We start from the raw sequence: 17,002 nt of genomic DNA, 5'->3' as shown, positions 1-17,002 counted from the left end.
ATCGAGCGAACCGAGACTTCAGATATATAAGTCTATTATACGGTGTACGATATATAATCAGTGCGAGGTGGTATACTAGGTTAAGATAGGTGAGGATATATTTATTTATATCACTCAGTCCCTTTGCTTACTTCTCCTATCGAGTATAGCTTATTTTATATACGTCTGCTTAGTCTCTCTATTTCCTTCGATCTGTTTCGGTGCCCTCTTCAGGATATTCTGGTTGTACCGGTTCCTTTAGAGTATCAGGTCGTTCAGTTAACGGGGTATCCGGGTTGCAGTGATCCTAGACATTTTTTTGCATTGCGTATAGCTGCACCTTCGCAAACCAGGTGAGCCATTGCGGTGTATCCTTCAGTTTATCGCCCTTTATAGCGGAGAGAATCGATGCTGTTTCTATTGCTGGATACTGTGTTATTTTGATGTGAAACAAGGGATGACTTTCTGCGGAGTGGCTTCGTGGAGGTTTATAAGACAGTTTCTAGCAAGTTGCTAGGTACTATATGCCGATATAGTAGTCTTATTCAGTGCGAACCGGGCTTATAACTGTTGGACTACTCCGTATAGTGGAAATGTATGGGTCCAATCAATGGTCTTTAACTCTCCGTATTGCTGTATTGACTTCCTGGCAATTTATACTGTCCTGATTACATAAGAAATATTACTGCATACTTAGGATTAATAAATCCTCCGGTATCCTGGTGTATCTGCGCCGACATTCCCACCTACAGAAGGGGGTTTGAACCCCGAGTCCTATATGGCTTCGTACGTGATATTACGATGTGTCATGATCAACCTTGGAAGGTTAGTTAGTTAGTTAGTTAGAAGCCACAAATTGGTAAGCATCGAGCTCCTGACACCTGAGGTCCAGGGCCGGGCAGCCTTACGAGTCAAGTAATCCTGTAGTAGCATGAAACGGATTCGAGGTCAGAATTGAAATAGATCTAACAAGAAATGGTTGCTGGAAGGGACCTTTATGAAATGTAGCTGTAGATAATAATGTGTTCCGTCCATGGCCATGGTCAATATAGAAATAAAATACACATGAAATAGCATTTTACTGGAGATGTGCTATTAATTCTTGCTCATGTACCTATAATTATGTATGTACTAGCTTGAATGACACTATCCCACTTCCCCAGAGTAAACGGAGCGGAGATCAATCTGTGGAGCACTTCGCAAAATACGACGTGATAGCACCAATAAATCTTAGGACCTAGACTTAGGACTATGAGACAAGGTTGACTAGTGCTGCCTAGTGTGCCCCTTTGGGATATTGGCCTACAACATACGATGTGTCTGGTAGTGAAATTTGTAGTGTCGTTAGATTTAGACTCCTTCCCCGATGACACAAGGTGAGACGAGGGAAGGAGTATCTTCTTTTTAACTCGTCAGATTCGACGAGGGACTAAATCCATATCCCAATATGATTTCATGCCGACAAGATCTTAAATTGAGTTGGAAACAGCTGACCCGCACTGGAAATACATGCTGAAAAAAAGAGCCCAGTTGAGAGTTTTGCTGAATTCCATTTTTGCTTTTCCAGCACCATTTCCTCCACACGCCACTCCGAGGGGAATCGTTTGAAATCGTTTACTTGAGGGGAATGAAACGGGAAGAGTGGGTGGCACCGATACCGGGACGACCGTGCTTGACGGGCTTGCTGGGAGGTTGTTAGTGCTCTGTTATTAACGGTCATGGGAGAAAATCTCGGAAGCACATACTAAGAGATAGAGAACTCAGCCAGGTAGTGGCCAACCATCTCGGGCTTGATCTCAACCTGGTTGAACTCCTTGCCGGAGTAGATACCGACGACGGAACCGATCATCTCGGGGACGACGATCATGTCACGGAGGTGGGTCTTGACGAGATCGGGCTTCTCGTTGGGCTTGGCCTCCTGCTTGGCCTTGCGGAGCTTCTTGATGAGACCCATGGGCTTGCGCTTCAGACCGCGGTTGAAACGTCTGCGGGCACGGGCGTGGACGACATCACGGAGCTGCTCGGAGGAAAGGTCAAGGAGCCTATAAAAGAATTCAGTCAGACCAACGTCCGTGCAAACTTATAGTCCTTGGTGTTCATCCGCAATGCAGCGCCCCGGAGATAGGAACAAAAATGCCACCTGCAGTTCATCCCATAATGGTTGTTGGCATGGCAGATGACCACCTTCGATTCCGTCTCACGAAGCACTGGCTGCGAATGGATATCCAAGAGTTCGATGATTGACAATGGGAACGTACTGGTCGAGGTCAATACCGCGGTAAGAGAACTTGCGGAACTGTCTTCTCTTCTTGATCTCTGTTTGGCGAAGGTTCAGTCAGCGTCTGCGATCTTGTTGCGGTGTGTCTCCCTGCATCCCAGGTCTTGTCGTTCCCCGCTAACATGTATTTCTTCTTCCTTGATCATCGTATAGTCGATCGTAATGCGCGCCTTCTCCTTTCCTTCGATTCTTTTGTTCATGGGCGATGGGTAGGGGTGGGTTTGATTCTTCATAACGTACCGGCAGCCTCCTCGGCGTTCTAGATGAAACTCCATGTTAGTGTATTGCACGGGCTTCAAGGGCAAGAGCAAAAAAAAACTCACGTAATCGATGTCAGCCATTTTTGCAGATTCCTGTAAACCGCCTTTCGACCGTATCTCGAAAAGCGAAGGAAGATGAGTTGTCGGAAATTGTCGTGTCGCTGAGCGGTCGGGCTGCTAGCACACAGGCTCTACGAGGTGGGCAGCGCTCGTTAAGCGACGGGTAGGTTCCAAGCCCTAGACACTATACCGCTTTGGGATACGGGTAATCTATTTCGAAACATTGGTTTTTGATTTGTAATCAAATTCTTTGTAACCTTTATTTACTTGGCTTTGCCTGGGGAGGTCTCTGAAATGCTTGTACCCATAAATGTAATTTATTTGTATCATGATTACCAATTGTCTTCCCAGGGACGAGATGCCTGTCGTATCAGATGGGTTGTTGTTGACGGCCCTTATCTGAATATACAGACCTACATGTAGTAGTTCTATGGCGTGCCTGTTTAAATCTTTACATCGCTCTACAAGAGATTTTGGCTATACCCTATGGCTTGGAATGCCCAGCGGGTCCCGCCGATCTTTCAACAAGTACGTATTGGAAAAAAAAAAGGTTGTAGTGTGAAGGTCAGATGAATTGTACTGGCTAGTAGGAGCTTATTCCAGCTCACATGCAAAGTCGCAACTGTATCAAAACAGTCTTAAACAGAACACACTTGAGAAGCCAACCGGCGCAAATCTTGCCCGGACTGACGAACCAACCAAACATCTGTTCCCCAGAACCAGAATTTTTAGGCCTTGGATTAAATCGCTTAATCGAAGAGACCGAATCCCATATCCTCGTCGGACTCCTCCTCCTTCTCCTCCTCCTTCTCCTCAGCGGGAGCGGCGGCGGCGGCACCGCCGGCAGCGGCAGGGGCAGCAGCACCACCAGCACCGCCGGAGGGAACGGAAGCGAGCTTGGTAGAGCCCTCAGCAATCAGCTTTATAAAAAGTTAGCATGTAGTTCAGGTGAGATATGTGCGCGTACGAGTGTCACTAACCTGCTGGAGGTCCTTGCCCTGGAGCTCGGAGATGACCTTGTCGAGACGGTCACCCTCAGCGTCGATACCGACGGAGGAGAGAACAGCCTTGATATCGGCGGCGGAGGGAGCCTCGTTGCCAGCAAGGGCGAGGAGGAGGTAGGCAGCGAGATACTTCATTTTGAAAGGACTAGACCAAAAAAATCTTCATTAGCATCGCGAATTCGAGATTGAATTTCGATCGCACTTTTCAAGCCGCAAAATCGGCTGATAGACACGGAAACGAGTTGTACATACCGTTGATGATTATTATCTGAACAAGAGAAACAATCGATTTAACCGCGAATTGGGCGGAGACTGCAACGTCGAGTTCTGGTGGAAGAGGTTGGTTGACGAAGGATTAACCGAGTGCTCAAAATCTTGGAAAAAAGGTGGTGCGAGTGGGTGTGGCTAGTGTTGGCGGGACTTCTAAGCGAGTGCTGTGGCGCGTGTGTTTGCTACCACGTGACTATCTCATATCCGGCCTTGATAATTGCATGCTGGCCCAGAAACCTGTCTGCCTTCTCTACTCGTCTACACAGTCTATATATCTCACTTGGAAAGTTCTTGGGCCAAGTCAGGCGTGTCCTTTGCCTGTGCCAGTTCTGTTATATTGGAATAACAGAAAATCCGGAGCGAGCTAAGCCAGAGATCTATTCTCATGGTATCGGGCTCGGAGTCATGAAGTTACTTAGTCGTACCAAATATCGACGGTGAGCGACTTCTTCTCTGTATCACTCTTCGACTTTACACCCTTCGGGATATTCTTCCCACAAGTTTACAATGAGTGTATGGCTACCTATCTCCTCGTTTCACATCAGTGTTGACTGACATACAATAGTTCCTTGATTCTGTTCTCTCGTCTCTTCAGACGGGTAAGCCCTCCCAGCTCCCACCGCCTCAGGCGCCTACCTCGCCTGCGCCTGTTTTGATCCCCAAAAAAGAGGATCGAAAACCGATCGCTGTGCGACAGGCAGCTCCGATCAGTGGGAATGTCAGTGGAGGGACCAAGCGCAAAGCTGAGGACCAGCTGCCTCGCCTACCAAAACCTGAAAGCAAGGTGACAAATAACCCAGCTGCAATAAACCCGACACTTGCCACGAGACCAGCTGTACCATCCACAGCAACAAAAGTTGCGCCAAAGCCAGCCTCGACCTCCATCTCCAGGCAAGCCCTGTCAAAGCCCGGCCCCAAACCTAGCGTGTCTGCGGCCCCCAAAGTGGCAGCCCCACAGAAGGCGCCAACCCCCAAACCCACCGTGTCAACTGCTGCCACACAATCGAAGCCGCCACCAAAGGGATCATTTGCGGAGATTATGGCGCAGGCAAAAGCTAAGCAAGAGACGGCGCCTGTGGGAGTAGGCCTACTACGTCACCAAGCCGGCCCCAAAGAAAGACTTACCAAGGTGGAGCGCAAGCGGCGCATGATGGAAATGCAGGCCAAAGAAAAAGAAGCGCGCTTAGGAAGGAAGGCTGGATCGGGTGTTTCTGCCAAGGATAGGCCTGCCGTCCGGCAGCGTGATTCCCAGGGGCTCTCATACAAGGGCACAGCCAAACCGACGCAAACTCCCGAGCCGCCGACCTACCGTGGAACTGCTGGCTTGCCATCAAGCCGTGGTAGAAATGACCGTCGATACCAGTCTCGGAACTCCCGACAAAACGAATATCTCGGAACTGACGAGGAAGACGAGGGTGATCTCGGCGGCTACGACGATTACTACTCCGATGCATCGTCTGACATGGAGGCTGGAATAGACGACGTGGACCGCGAAGAGGCAGCTGCACTGGAATATGCCAAGCGGGAGGACGAGAAAGAGCTGCGACAAGAAATGGCGGCTAAGAAAGAGAAGCTGGAGCGCCAGCGGAAGTTGGCTGCTCTTGCCTCTAAGAGCAAGCGTTGAAGTTTGGACGTTTTTAAACTGTCATTTTTTTTCTTTTTTATCTTCAACTATTTTCTTTCATCTATCTCGTTTTGGGTACTAAATATTTACTCCGCATTATGAGCGTTCGGGGCGGGGGGTGTCCATAGACGGGGGTGCCTTCATTTTTGTTTTTGGAGCACCATCAATAGCGAGAGCTATTTCAATACCAAATTTCATATCTTGGAATATCCTTCTATATATTGTAGTCAACTTTGTAACACTTCATATTGAAGTCATCGGCTTTATATCATCTTGGAACTCTGAACAGGCTTGTCTAGGGCCCCACTTCGCGGGTGACATCACCCGCGTTCACCTCTAGCATAAGCTATCTTCTACTATCTTCTACTACAATTTTGCATAAATCTTCAACTATAAATCCACATACTTACCATGGAGTCCGTTCATCATGTCTCGGTCTCATCCAAGATCCTCTTCGGCAAGGTACGCAAGATTGTACCTCCAATGCTTGAAAAGTTCCACAAAGGTATGTTGGACAGGTCGATTGGAGTAATCGATGCTACCCACCACGCAATGAACAACCCTGCTGACCATTAGTTTAGGACAGCTCGGCCGTGTAGCCGTTATTGGAGGCTGTGTCGAGTAGGTTTTCTGCCTAGTGATACTGGTATCCTACTAACTGGCATAAGCTACACCGGAGCTCCATACTTTTCAGCAATGGCCTCTGCAAGACTTGGTACGTCCCCTAAATAGGCCCTTGCACTCTCCAAATATATTGACCCTCGAATTGTAGGATGTGACATGGTATGTGAGAAAGATGGCATGCCTTCTGCAAACGACTAACGACCACCAGAGCCACGTACTCTGCGAACGATCCGCAGCACCAGTAAGCTAACATCCGGTTTATATTGAGCCCGCTCTGAACATACAATGCATAGGTCATCAAGGGGTATTCTCCCAATTTGATGGTACACCCGTTGCTCCCAAGCAGCGACACTGTCAAGGATCCCAATTCAATTGATGCGCCATCACTAGCAGGTCCGATTATTGCGATGCTATCTCGCCTCCATGCACTTGTGATTGGACCTGGTCTCGGCCGCGACGGTGTGACGCTAAAGGTAGTCGCAGAAGTGATCAGAGAGGCACGGTCACAATCGATCCCATTTGTGTTGGATGCAGATGGATTGCTGATTGTGACGGAAGACCCGAGTCTGGTTAAAGGCTACAAGGAGTGCATTCTCACGCCAAATGTGGTGGAGTTTGGCCGTCTAGCCAAAGCTATGGGTATCAAGGTTGCCAGCCAAGCGGAGATTGCGCAAGGCGGAAACGGTGATACCACCAGCAAAGCATCAGATGCGTGTGAGCAGCTATCTCAAGCCCTCGGCGGCGTGACAATTCTCCAAAAAGGTCCTCAAGATGTGATCTCCAACGGGGTTACTAGTATTATCTCTGATACCAAGGGTGGCCTGAAGCGTAGTGGCGGTCAAGGAGACACTCTGACCGGATCACTGGGCACATTCCTTGCCTGGCGAGCGGCTTACCACGACAAATTGTGGGACTCTGGCGAGCAGGACAACAAGAAGGAGGCGCAAAGCAAGGAAGAAGTGCAGGCAGAGCTCGATTCTGAGAATAAGCGCATGTCCCCAACAACGACTCTGCTATTGGCAGCTTGGGCGGGAAGTAGCATTACACGAGAGTGTTCGCGACGAGCCTTTGCGGCCAAGGGCCGGAGCATGCAGGCCAGTGATCTGACCGATGAGGTTCACGGGGCGTTTTTGAGGTTGATCGGAGAGCCAGACGGGTCTAAGACACACCTCTAAGCTACAATGTCAATTCCTACTAGTTAGTCATGCCACTATCTAAAAAAGACTGTGTAGCTCTTGACACTAGAGCATGTCTTCATGTATGTAAGTCTTAGCTGCACGTAAACACCAATGAATGTCTTGTCCACTTTGTTATAGTCCTTACAAGCGGTGTATATAGTTATTAAAGGAAGAGTCTCGAACCCTGCTTTTCATACTCAGAAATCCCGATCCAATATTGTAATCTCAACTGCACTGAATTTGTACGGTGTTGTATAGTAACATAGAGCATCTTGTATGCACTTCATGCACTTCACTCGAAATAAAGAAACAGGTATATGTAAATATCGGCTTTCAAGGATCCATTGGCCAGCATGGTTAAACCCCGTCTTTCGGTGTTGATCCTAGAGATTCGGGGGCCTGTGACTGGTCCCGACTGCCGACGATCAGGTGAGAATATAATTTTACTGGCCAATAAATATCATTTGACAACACGATAACATTATGCTGACTCGGATTATTGGGATTGAACGGGCCTAACAGCCAAAAGCATATGTCCTGAATTGGTATCTTAGACCCCTAACCTTGATGAAATGCAGAGCAAAAGACCAAAAACAATGTGTCACAACCCCTGCCTCAGTCTCGAGTAGCTAGTGCCCAATATTCGCTGTCTCACTTGTTTTTTTGCCTGCCTTTTGTCATGTTCCAAAAGCTCGCAGAAGAGGAAGTCATTTGTATAAGTCTGACCAGATCAAACAATACCCAGCGTGACCATAAAGCTTCAAGCGATATGAGACATCTACCTTGGCAAGCTAAAATCCCTGCATCTCTATATGGCTGTTGACGTCGAGATCTGAATGTGGCCAAAGGAATGGCCCGAGACATGCACCCACCTTAGGTCTTCCATTGAATCGACATCCCCAAACCTGAATAGTCTTAAGTGTGCTGTTCAAAGGCATTGAGTTAAGAGGCTATCGATGCCACATTGACCGATAAACATTGATAGTGTTTTAAGATATTGTTCCAGATCTCGTATTAACAGCCCAACCCCAGTTGCTTTTGCCTCCCTCTACCTGATCATACCATAGGACACCAGACAGAGAGAATATATAGGATTGTAAAGGTCATCCGGTAACATTTTCAATAATTCAACCGTTGTACCCCATACGGGTATCATCTCCTTCGTAGACTAGCCTACACAGTATACTAGGAAACCCAGGCTAGAAGCGACCTCGTGATGCGTGACGCAGGACTGATGGGCTCCGTAGGGAACAGGGCGAGCAACATTTTCCACAACAAAGGAACACCGAGCCTAATGATCCACATCAGTAGGTATATCCTTGGAGAGGAGTATATAAGATGGGGAATCTCCCAGCAGAAGATAGCGCCCTCATAAGTCAATCCCCATACACAAGTCACCAGATCTACAACACATATATACATCTTCGAATCCAACCATTCATCACGATGCATTTCTCTATTATCCCCTTGATAATCGCCACCACCTCTCTTGTGGCCGCCGACTCAATAACATGGTGGCCCACCTGTGGCACCTGTAACCCCATCTCAGGCGAGAACGGGTGTGACCCCTCGACCTCGTGCATCAACACGGGAACATCCTTCCACTGCGCCTGTCGTGCTGGCTTCAAGGCATCCGAGTACAATAGCGATATGCACCATCAGTTCCGCTTACCGATGCCGAACTATGAGTTCCTTGTTTTCGTTCCTGAGTACACGGCTTGCAACATCCCGTGTGATGATTTGTACGCTGCTCCTTCCGATCTTTGCAAGGAGGTGGAGCTTCAATGGCAGTGCACAGCTTAGAATAATTGTGGGTTTACGGGAGGGAGAAGGGGGGTTTTCCAAACAAGGTATGGGTGGTATGGGGGTAGTGCAGTAGGCTCAAAGGACTGAGTCCTAGCGCAAGGTATTCTAGTGGATTGCATGTGTACATGTGTCACTAAATAAAATTACTTTGCTAGAAATTTAGGGATGTAAATGTAGATTAAACAAGTAGATTGGAAGGATCTTCTTAATTGACCCTACGAAATCATAAGAACCGACTCCATTTCCCTAATACACCCAAACACCAGTCGCCTTAATTCCAGCCAGTTTCACATGCATATTCAACACGCATAAAAAGCCCGATCGACATTGAAGAGAAAAACAGAACGGAAAGCTTTCACAATTACATGTCCATGTCGCCGTCTACTTCAGTGAAGAGCAGACGCGTACCGTTGCCAGTGACTTGCCAAAGCTATAGAGAATGTTAGTAAAAAAGGTACAGTGAGCGGCTGGAATTATCAAAACTTACGTTCATCTCGGCATATTCATCAATAGTCATGGTGAGGTTATCCTCAGTGAAGCCTCGGGCCAACACACGCTCACGGATACGTCTCATGCTCATCTCACCTTCCTCCCCATCTCCGACTGCAGCGGCACCACTCTCCTTCATACTGCGGATCAAGTTGTAGATCTTGCTGGATGGGGTGTTGTCGGCACCATGCTCGCCATCATTGTACAGAGAAGCCTTGCTGATCTCAATGAGACGCAGAGCCTCATCGACATCCTCGCGAACAACCTCCTCACTGAAGCGAAGACGAGCAAGTGCCTGCGAAAGACGAACGATACCGAGCAGAGTACGGGGACTGACGTGAGAGAACTGTCTCTTCTTGGACTCATCGATCTTTTGTCTCTTGCGCATGGCCACATAAGCACCAACCATGTAGTCAGAAACGTTGGTGGGCACAATAGGACGGAATGTGCGCGCCTTGGCAACGTACTGACGGACCTCATGAGGAGTGAACAGTACGCCGGAATCTTCATTCTCCGGGTGCTTGTTGTGCATGTGGACGTAGGTGACGTGGTGGGCCAGCTCCTCATCACCCTCACGGGACGGGGTATCCAGAAGCAGGAACATGACATCGAAACGAGAGAGCAAAGCAGCGGGAAGGTTGATGTTCTCCACGGGTGACACACGAGGGTTATAGCGACCATATACCGGGTTGGCCGCTGCCAGGATGGAAGTACGGGCATTAAGAGTAGTTGTGATACCGGCCTTTGAGATGGAGATAGTCTGCTGCTCCATCACTTCGTGAATAGCTGTCCGATCCGAGTCCTCCATCTTGTCAAACTCATCAATACAGCAGATACCGTTGTCTGCAAGAACAAGGGCACCTCCCTCCAGCACCATCTCGTCTGTGACAGGATCTCTCATGACTGCAGCGGTGAGACCAACGCCACTGCTTCCGCGTCCGGTGGTGTAGACTCCACGGGGAGCAACCTTGGTAATGTATCGGAGAAGCTGGGACTTGGCCACACCAGGGTCACCCATCAAGCAAATGTTGATGTCTCCACGAATGTGCATGCCGTCACCCATCTCTTTCGTGACACCGCCAATCAAGAGCAATAGCAATGCCTTCTTGACATCAAGGTGCCCATAGATTTCGGGTGCAATTGACCGTGAAAGGTACTCATACATATTACCAGAACGCTGGTGCTGCTCGATCTTGCGAAGAGTATGGCTGTCCATACCCATCTCATTGTAGGACTTCTTGTGCTGGGTGATGTGCTGGGCCTCCAAGTATGTGTCAGTCAGCAGTCCAGCGCGAATAGCCCGGAAACCAGTATAGGGAGTGGGCAAAAAGATGCCTGCCACGTCGACAACATCACCGGGATTCAGCTGGCGAGCCAGAGCGCCGTGGCAGTGAATAGTCAAACTGCGAGGAATATGGCCCACGGGGACCTGGTCGGCCATTTCCTGGATCTTCACCTCCTGGAAGGGAACAAACTTCGATGCACGAGTTGACAGGAAGAGCTGACCCTTCGAGTTGTTCTTCTTACATTCTTCTGACAAACACTCGGACAAGGGGAGGAATTGCTTGGTGGTGATGGGCTGGAACACTTCACAGCCACAACGGTCGCAAGTGTAGGCATTGATCTGTACAGCCGGCTTGACATCTGAGACACGGGTGGTGATGCCGCGGACTGTAATCAAGCTACCCAGGTGCTCACCGCGCACATAACGGACGGCAAGGGCTTTAGAACTGCGCTCGGCGCTAGACCCTGAAGGTGTGATGGGCTTGAAGTTGAGGGTATATCTGCGGGTGAGCTCCGGAGGGAACATAGATGGGGCAGTCGCAGCGGCTTCCATGTCGGCCTCCATTGCAGTTTCCATTGTCTCATTTCGCTTCTCGCGCTGAGACATGATTACATCAAGCACATCATCTTTGAATCTGTACAATAATTAGTTCCGCAGCCTGCGCATTCACATAGAGACAAGTTTGGCATACGTGACATCCTTCGTCTCCCTGGGCATAACTTCATCGACCGCTTGAGAGATAACATCGATGTAGCGTTTTGTGTTCTTTTCGATAGATTCAACAAGCTTCAGGTCTTCTCCCTCTGGAAGTGATTTCTCGAACTATTACAGCCATTGTGAGCTATAATCCACTCAGAGGGGCTGATATCCGATACTCACAATTGACAGGTCATCTAGCTCAATCAAGATATTAGATTTATCCCGGTTTGCGATATCCTGCAGAATTTGCATGTACTTGAGCTTCGGCTCCCGGTGCCTCCTTGCTCCTCGGGCGTTTGCCCCATTCGTCTCATCGGCATCATCCATGAAATCATATTCATCGCTAGTTTGTCCGTCATCGATGTTCAGATCCTCCAACGCCTCGGTCGCAGCGGCTTCTGAGGACGATTGGAAGGTCTTGAACCCCTTCAAGAAATCCTTGAAGCCATTCAGTTGCGCGGAATAATCCACAGGCGGGGGATATTGAAGGAGAGACATGATAACAAAGTGCGCTCGATTGAAAGCACAAAGAATCGATAGTGGGATCGGGAGAGAAATAGAGAAGAGGGTCCAGCGGCTATCCGAGCCCCTACCAAATTCGTTGGTAAAACGCGAACGCGAGGTCAATACGCGCTGAGAAATGGCACTAACCTGATTAGGAAAGGTGTCAATGATGGCGGATTATTAGTTAATCCAGCTATCAGTTACAGATCACATGACTCTTCATCGGGCCGAGGCGAAAGAGAGATAGTGTGGAGTCCGGGGTCGTGTCTCTCCCGAGTTCATGATTCCCCCTCCTCCTTGTCTTTCCGGCATTCACGATAATTCAGCGCTTGAAAATGGCGCCCAAGAAGCCTGCTGCAACGGCTGAAGTCGCCCTCATCCCTCTCAAGAACTGCCTTGTTAATCTACCGCCGTCGCTGGTCGCTCTGCTGGTCAATGCAAACACGGTCAGTCTACTAGTTGTTCTGTTTTTGTGGATATTTCTGGCTAACATCTAGCTGTACCAGACTGCTCAGAACGTTATTATCGAATTACAATATAAATCGGGCTCCGGAAAGGCCAATGGAGCTCCTCCGCAGCAATCATGCTTCCTCGGTTGGACGGGTATGCCGAGCAAGCGCAGGCTTGCGCCTGTTGTTGGGAGAGAGGGTATCAACAGCGGATATTCTAGGGAACAGGAAACATCCACTGTTGAGCTTGATACTACTTTCGGGCGGCTCCTTGGTCTTACAGAAGGTCAGAAGGTATACAATACTCCCCGTGCGTCATTACCCACGTGAGGCGCTAACACTTGCAGGTCGGATTGTTTATTCACCTCGATCCACCCGTTGCCCATACGATAAACATTGAGCCATTGACACCAGAAGACTGGGAGAGTATGTTCAAATCGTAAACAGCTATAATTGAACTGACACTAATTTGACACTAGTCATTGAACTCCACGCCACATTCCTGGAACTTAACCTCTTGTCACAAATTCGCGCTTTACCCAATCCTACATACAATGCAGCGCAATCGGTCCATATGCACCCACTTGCATTGCATCTCTCTCCCACATCTACCGCCAATATTGTCGTGACTTCTCTTACACCCGCTCCCTCAGAAACCTCCCCGTTCGTCAAGATTGCGCCGGATGCAGAAGTCATAGTGGCTCCTAAAGTTCGATCCAAGACAAGCAAAAGCTCTCGGGCTGATAGCCGCAGTGCTACGGGTAGTAGCAGGAAGAGTGCTGGGGGCAGGAGTGCTTCGAGCACTGTGCGCCCGAAGAGTAGTCGGTCCGACACTAGCACACGAAGCTCTCTCTACTTGAGAGGTGTGGACCGCTCAGCGACCACTCAATACTTTGATGGGGAAATAGAAGATGATGCAAATGAGGGCCTCCGTATTTGGGTTGATCCGGACCTGTTGACTAGTCATGAGCTGCGCGGAGCGACTTGGGCATGCGTGTCAGTTGTCCAGCCATCAGGTCTTAAACCCCCACCAGATCCCCAACAGCAACTTGCTCAAGCTGAACAGCAAAAGTCTAATGATGCCGGTGCCATTACAACCAAGCTCGTGGCTAAATTGCTTCCGTGGGAGGAGGCTCCAGACAATCAGCATGCAGCGATGTCCACCTTGTTGTGCACGGCGCTTGGTGCGGAGAACATGGTTGGAGGAATCATCCGAGTCGAAGCAGCACCCCCACAGCTGCATCGCTCGGCAGTCAAGACCCTTAAAGTCTATCCTTTCATAGGCGATGCTTTAAAGAAGAAAGACGGGCTGAAGTTCGGCGCTGACACTGCGGCATCTCGGGATGCCCTGGCCGAGCGCCTCAAAGTCATCTACGGCAGCACTGGGTCCGATACCGGGCTGTTCTCGGGGCCTTTGACTGATGGAATGATTCTCCCCAAATCCGAGTATCACCCTTCAGTCTCTTCGTTCGACGGTGCTATTATTCGCTTTGATCCCCCTTTGAAGGGGGCTCCGGATGAAACAAAGTCAATGTTCGGGTGGTTACTGGGCTCAGAAGCTAAGCTGAATCTTGAAGTCCAAGCCGAAATCCCCAAGCCATTTGACTCTAGTTCATCGGTGCTACCTATGGAGGATCTTCTCCCAGAAACTGCTCCTCAATTGGTAGGGATTGATTCTATCATTGAACAGTCATTGAACAACCTAACAAAGTCTTCGTCTATCTTGCTTACCGGTGGTCTTGGCGCTGGTAAAACAGCTCTTGCCCATCTACTGGCCCATCGCCTGAGACGAGACCATCTCTTCAATGTCAAGTATTTCTCCTGCCGCAAGCTCGTCACGGATGAAACCCGTATTTCCAACATCAAAGAGACCCTAAACCGCCTCTTCATGTCTGCATCATGGTGTGCGCGCCTTGGTGGCCGGTCAGTCGTGATCCTTGAAGATCTAGACAAGCTTTGCCCAGCAGAGACTGAATTGCAAGTGGGTGGAGAAAATGGCCGCAGTCGCCAGAGCAGCGAGGTTATCTGCTCTATGGTCCGAGAATATTGCGCGCTGAATTCCTCTGTTGTGCTACTTGCCACTGCCCAGGCTAAGGAGTCCCTAAATAATGTCATCATTGGCGGCCACGTTGTCCGTGAGATCATCAATATGAGAGCTCCTGACAAGGAAGGACGCCGAAGGGTATTGGAAAAACTTACTAGCGAAGATAAACCTACAGAAAGCTCAAACGGGCATGTGAGAGCCACAAGCTCCTCAACGCAAGACTCATGGTTAGATCCTTCAAATCCAGGGAGCCGACCAAGCTCTTCTGCGGGTGATGGCTTTGTTATTGGAAGGGATGTCGAATATCTAGAGCTGGCCGGCAAAACCGATGGGTATATGCCCGGTGATCTTGTGCTACTTGTTGCTCGTGCGCGCAATGAAGCCCTCATTCGCTCTGTCTCGGATCTGACAGCAACATCAAAGATGATTACCCTTGGGCTAGAGGACTTTGAAAGTGCATTGAAGGATTTTACCCCGGCGTCTCTACGCAACGTCACTCTTACCTCGTCAACAACGACATTTTCCTCTGTTGGTGGTTTGTTCGAAACTCGTAAGATGCTGTTGGAAACTTTGCAGTATCCTACAAAGTATGCCCCAATCTTCGCACAGTGCCCATTGCGACTGCGGTCTGGTTTGCTTCTCTATGGATTCCCTGGCTGCGGTAAGACAATGCTGGCCAGCGCAGTGGCTGGCGAGTGTGGATTGAACTTTATCAGTGTCAAGGGTCCCGAGATTTTGAACAAATACATCGGAGCCAGCGAAAAGAGCGTTCGTGATTTGTTCGAGAGAGCCCAAGCCGCTCGTCCTTGCGTCCTCTTCTTCGATGAGTTCGATAGTATTGCACCCAAGCGGGGTCATGACTCTACCGGTGTCACAGACCGTGTGGTCAACCAGCTTTTAACACAAATGGACGGCGCAGAAGGCCTCTCGGGCGTTTATGTGCTAGCAGCAACGTCACGGCCGGACTTGATCGATCCTGCCCTTCTTCGCCCCGGCCGTCTCGATAAGTCCTTGCTTTGTGGGATGCCCAACCATGAAGACCGCATTGATATCATCCGCTCAGTAAGTGCCAAGCTCAAGATGAGCGACGAGGTCACGTCTCGTTTCGGTGATATTGCCGCCGAGACCGATGGATTTTCTGGTGCAGATCTACAGGCTGTCGTGTACAACGCCCACCTAGAAGCAGTCCACGACGCGCTGGGTGACCGTTCTACCGATACAGCGAAGTCTGGTGCTAAGTCAAACTCCACCAATGCTTCTAGCAAATCGTTTATCCAGTTCCTCTATTCCTCTTCGGAAGAAGCATCCGGGTCTGTCTCGATGCCAGCCCCAGCAGTGATTGCAGCCAAACTGGAGGCAATCAAAAACTCGCGTCGCCGCCAACGCCAGCTCGAACAGGGACCTTCCGGTGCGAACAATGCCGCGGCCCCGGTGGCTAACGGCACCGAGCCTGATGCAGATGAGCTTCGCGAGGATATCATTGTCCGCTGGGAGCATGTTGAGCGCTCATTGGCTACCACGCGTGGTTCCCTCCCCCCTGCAGAGCGTAGACGCCTACAGGGAATTTACCGTGAGTTTATCGCAGGTCGAAATGGTGAAATGCCTAATGGCGAGGCCGCCAATGAAATTGGAGGTCGAACAAGTCTGATGTGATATCTTTTCACTCTGTGACTTGTTTTGTACACTGTATATATCAACATTCTTGTATGCTCGATTGATTATTTAGCTTCTATTCTTGTATTTATCAATATTGGTAAATGGGCATGCTATTATACATTTGAATGCTGTCGTGTGACTTTCTACCCTTCCAACTCTACTAGTCACTGTGGAATACGTATTACCTCTCGGCATTTTTACCTAGCTGCATGGTGCTGTGAGGACTAATTGGCTTGGTGCCATCTTATTTTTTCTCCTTTAGTTTGTTATGTATAGCGTGCGTATATTATTGAATCTGCTGTATCTGGATCTATTGTGAAGGAGCGAAGTTGTCTTCTCAAGGGAAATATCATTGTTTTATTATCTAGTTAATTTTTCCCTTGTTTGTGACTGTTTCTTTTACTTTCATACAGCAATATCAAAACACGGAGATGAGCCATAGAATACTGAAACCAAGATCCCGGTAATTGCATTGAAGTTGATAAGGATAGTTGCAATCATGTGGATGGATGTGGATGGATGTGGGAAAGAAGTAGGAGCTGGTGAGGGGGACATCAAAAAGCTTTTTGATCGAGATCATTCAATATCTCAATGACGGTGTTGTGTTGTATGCCTTCCATTTTACAATCCACTCCTTGCATGCTGTGGAAATTTCACTCCGAGTCGTGCTTTTCTCGATTGGCGGTGGTGAAATAAGCATTGGACGTCAGCCAGGAAGTTGAACAATCGAATTATGCGAAGATTTTGATTGAGAGCGGCATTGGCTCTAGCCTGAGTGTAGGAAATATCGTAA

General features: G+C 49.0%; 7 protein-coding genes across 7 annotated transcripts; 4 read left to right on the top strand and 3 right to left on the bottom strand.

Annotated features, from left to right (window-relative positions):
• Positions 1 to 1,593: 1,593 nt before the first annotated feature.
• N7479_003631 (40S ribosomal protein uS19) lies at positions 1,594 to 2,598 on the bottom strand (the record flags this gene model as incomplete). The annotated part of the gene is made up of 5 exons (XM_057251328.1): positions 1,594 to 1,663; positions 1,725 to 2,021; positions 2,238 to 2,295; positions 2,498 to 2,516; positions 2,581 to 2,598. The coding sequence occupies 5 exons, from the start codon at positions 2,596 to 2,598 to the stop codon at positions 1,594 to 1,596; spliced, it is 462 nt and encodes a 153-aa protein (XP_057110653.1).
• A 728-nt stretch (positions 2,599 to 3,326) lies between these two features.
• On the bottom strand, positions 3,327 to 3,716 carry aspf8 (ribosomal protein P2; the record flags this gene model as incomplete). The annotated part of the gene is made up of 2 exons (XM_057251327.1): positions 3,327 to 3,497; positions 3,558 to 3,716. 2 exons carry the CDS (start codon positions 3,714 to 3,716, stop codon positions 3,327 to 3,329), a joined length of 330 nt encoding a protein of 109 aa, XP_057110652.1.
• A 642-nt stretch (positions 3,717 to 4,358) lies between these two features.
• N7479_003629 (uncharacterized protein) lies at positions 4,359 to 5,475 on the top strand (the record flags this gene model as incomplete). The annotated part of the gene is made up of 2 exons (XM_057251326.1): positions 4,359 to 4,364; positions 4,417 to 5,475. 2 exons carry the CDS (start codon positions 4,359 to 4,361, stop codon positions 5,473 to 5,475), a joined length of 1,065 nt encoding a protein of 354 aa, XP_057110651.1.
• A 411-nt stretch (positions 5,476 to 5,886) lies between these two features.
• N7479_003628 (ATP-dependent (S)-NAD(P)H-hydrate dehydratase) lies at positions 5,887 to 7,274 on the top strand (the record flags this gene model as incomplete). Its single annotated transcript, XM_057251325.1, is given in 5 exon segments — positions 5,887 to 5,980; positions 6,144 to 6,190; positions 6,208 to 6,258; positions 6,272 to 6,340; positions 6,393 to 7,274. 5 exon segments carry the CDS (start codon positions 5,887 to 5,889, stop codon positions 7,272 to 7,274), a joined length of 1,143 nt encoding a protein of 380 aa, XP_057110650.1.
• Positions 7,275 to 8,723: 1,449 nt separating this feature from the next.
• Positions 8,724 to 9,080, top strand: N7479_003627 (putative adhesin; the record flags this gene model as incomplete). The annotated part of the gene is made up of 1 exon (XM_057251324.1): positions 8,724 to 9,080. One exon carries the CDS (start codon positions 8,724 to 8,726, stop codon positions 9,078 to 9,080), a length of 357 nt encoding a protein of 118 aa, XP_057110649.1.
• Positions 9,081 to 9,444: 364 nt separating this feature from the next.
• N7479_003626 (DNA replication licensing factor MCM7) lies at positions 9,445 to 12,054 on the bottom strand (the record flags this gene model as incomplete). The annotated part of the gene is made up of 4 exons (XM_057251323.1): positions 9,445 to 9,513; positions 9,571 to 11,491; positions 11,549 to 11,679; positions 11,737 to 12,054. The coding sequence occupies 4 exons, from the start codon at positions 12,052 to 12,054 to the stop codon at positions 9,445 to 9,447; spliced, it is 2,439 nt and encodes an 812-aa protein (XP_057110648.1).
• A 341-nt stretch (positions 12,055 to 12,395) lies between these two features.
• On the top strand, positions 12,396 to 16,206 carry pex1 (AAA family ATPase peroxin 1; the record flags this gene model as incomplete). The annotated part of the gene is made up of 4 exons (XM_057251322.1): positions 12,396 to 12,506; positions 12,558 to 12,803; positions 12,857 to 12,935; positions 12,989 to 16,206. The coding sequence occupies 4 exons, from the start codon at positions 12,396 to 12,398 to the stop codon at positions 16,204 to 16,206; spliced, it is 3,654 nt and encodes a 1,217-aa protein (XP_057110647.1).
• Positions 16,207 to 17,002: the final 796 nt, after the last annotated feature.

This window comes from Penicillium vulpinum (genome assembly GCF_028829585.1).
Source record: "Penicillium vulpinum strain IBT 29486 chromosome Unknown utg000002l_segment0_segment0, whole genome shotgun sequence".
Classification (NCBI taxonomy): domain Eukaryota; kingdom Fungi; phylum Ascomycota; class Eurotiomycetes; order Eurotiales; family Aspergillaceae; genus Penicillium; species Penicillium vulpinum.
Note: the sequence above shows the minus strand (reverse complement) of the source record. Positions and strands in the feature narration are given on the sequence as shown.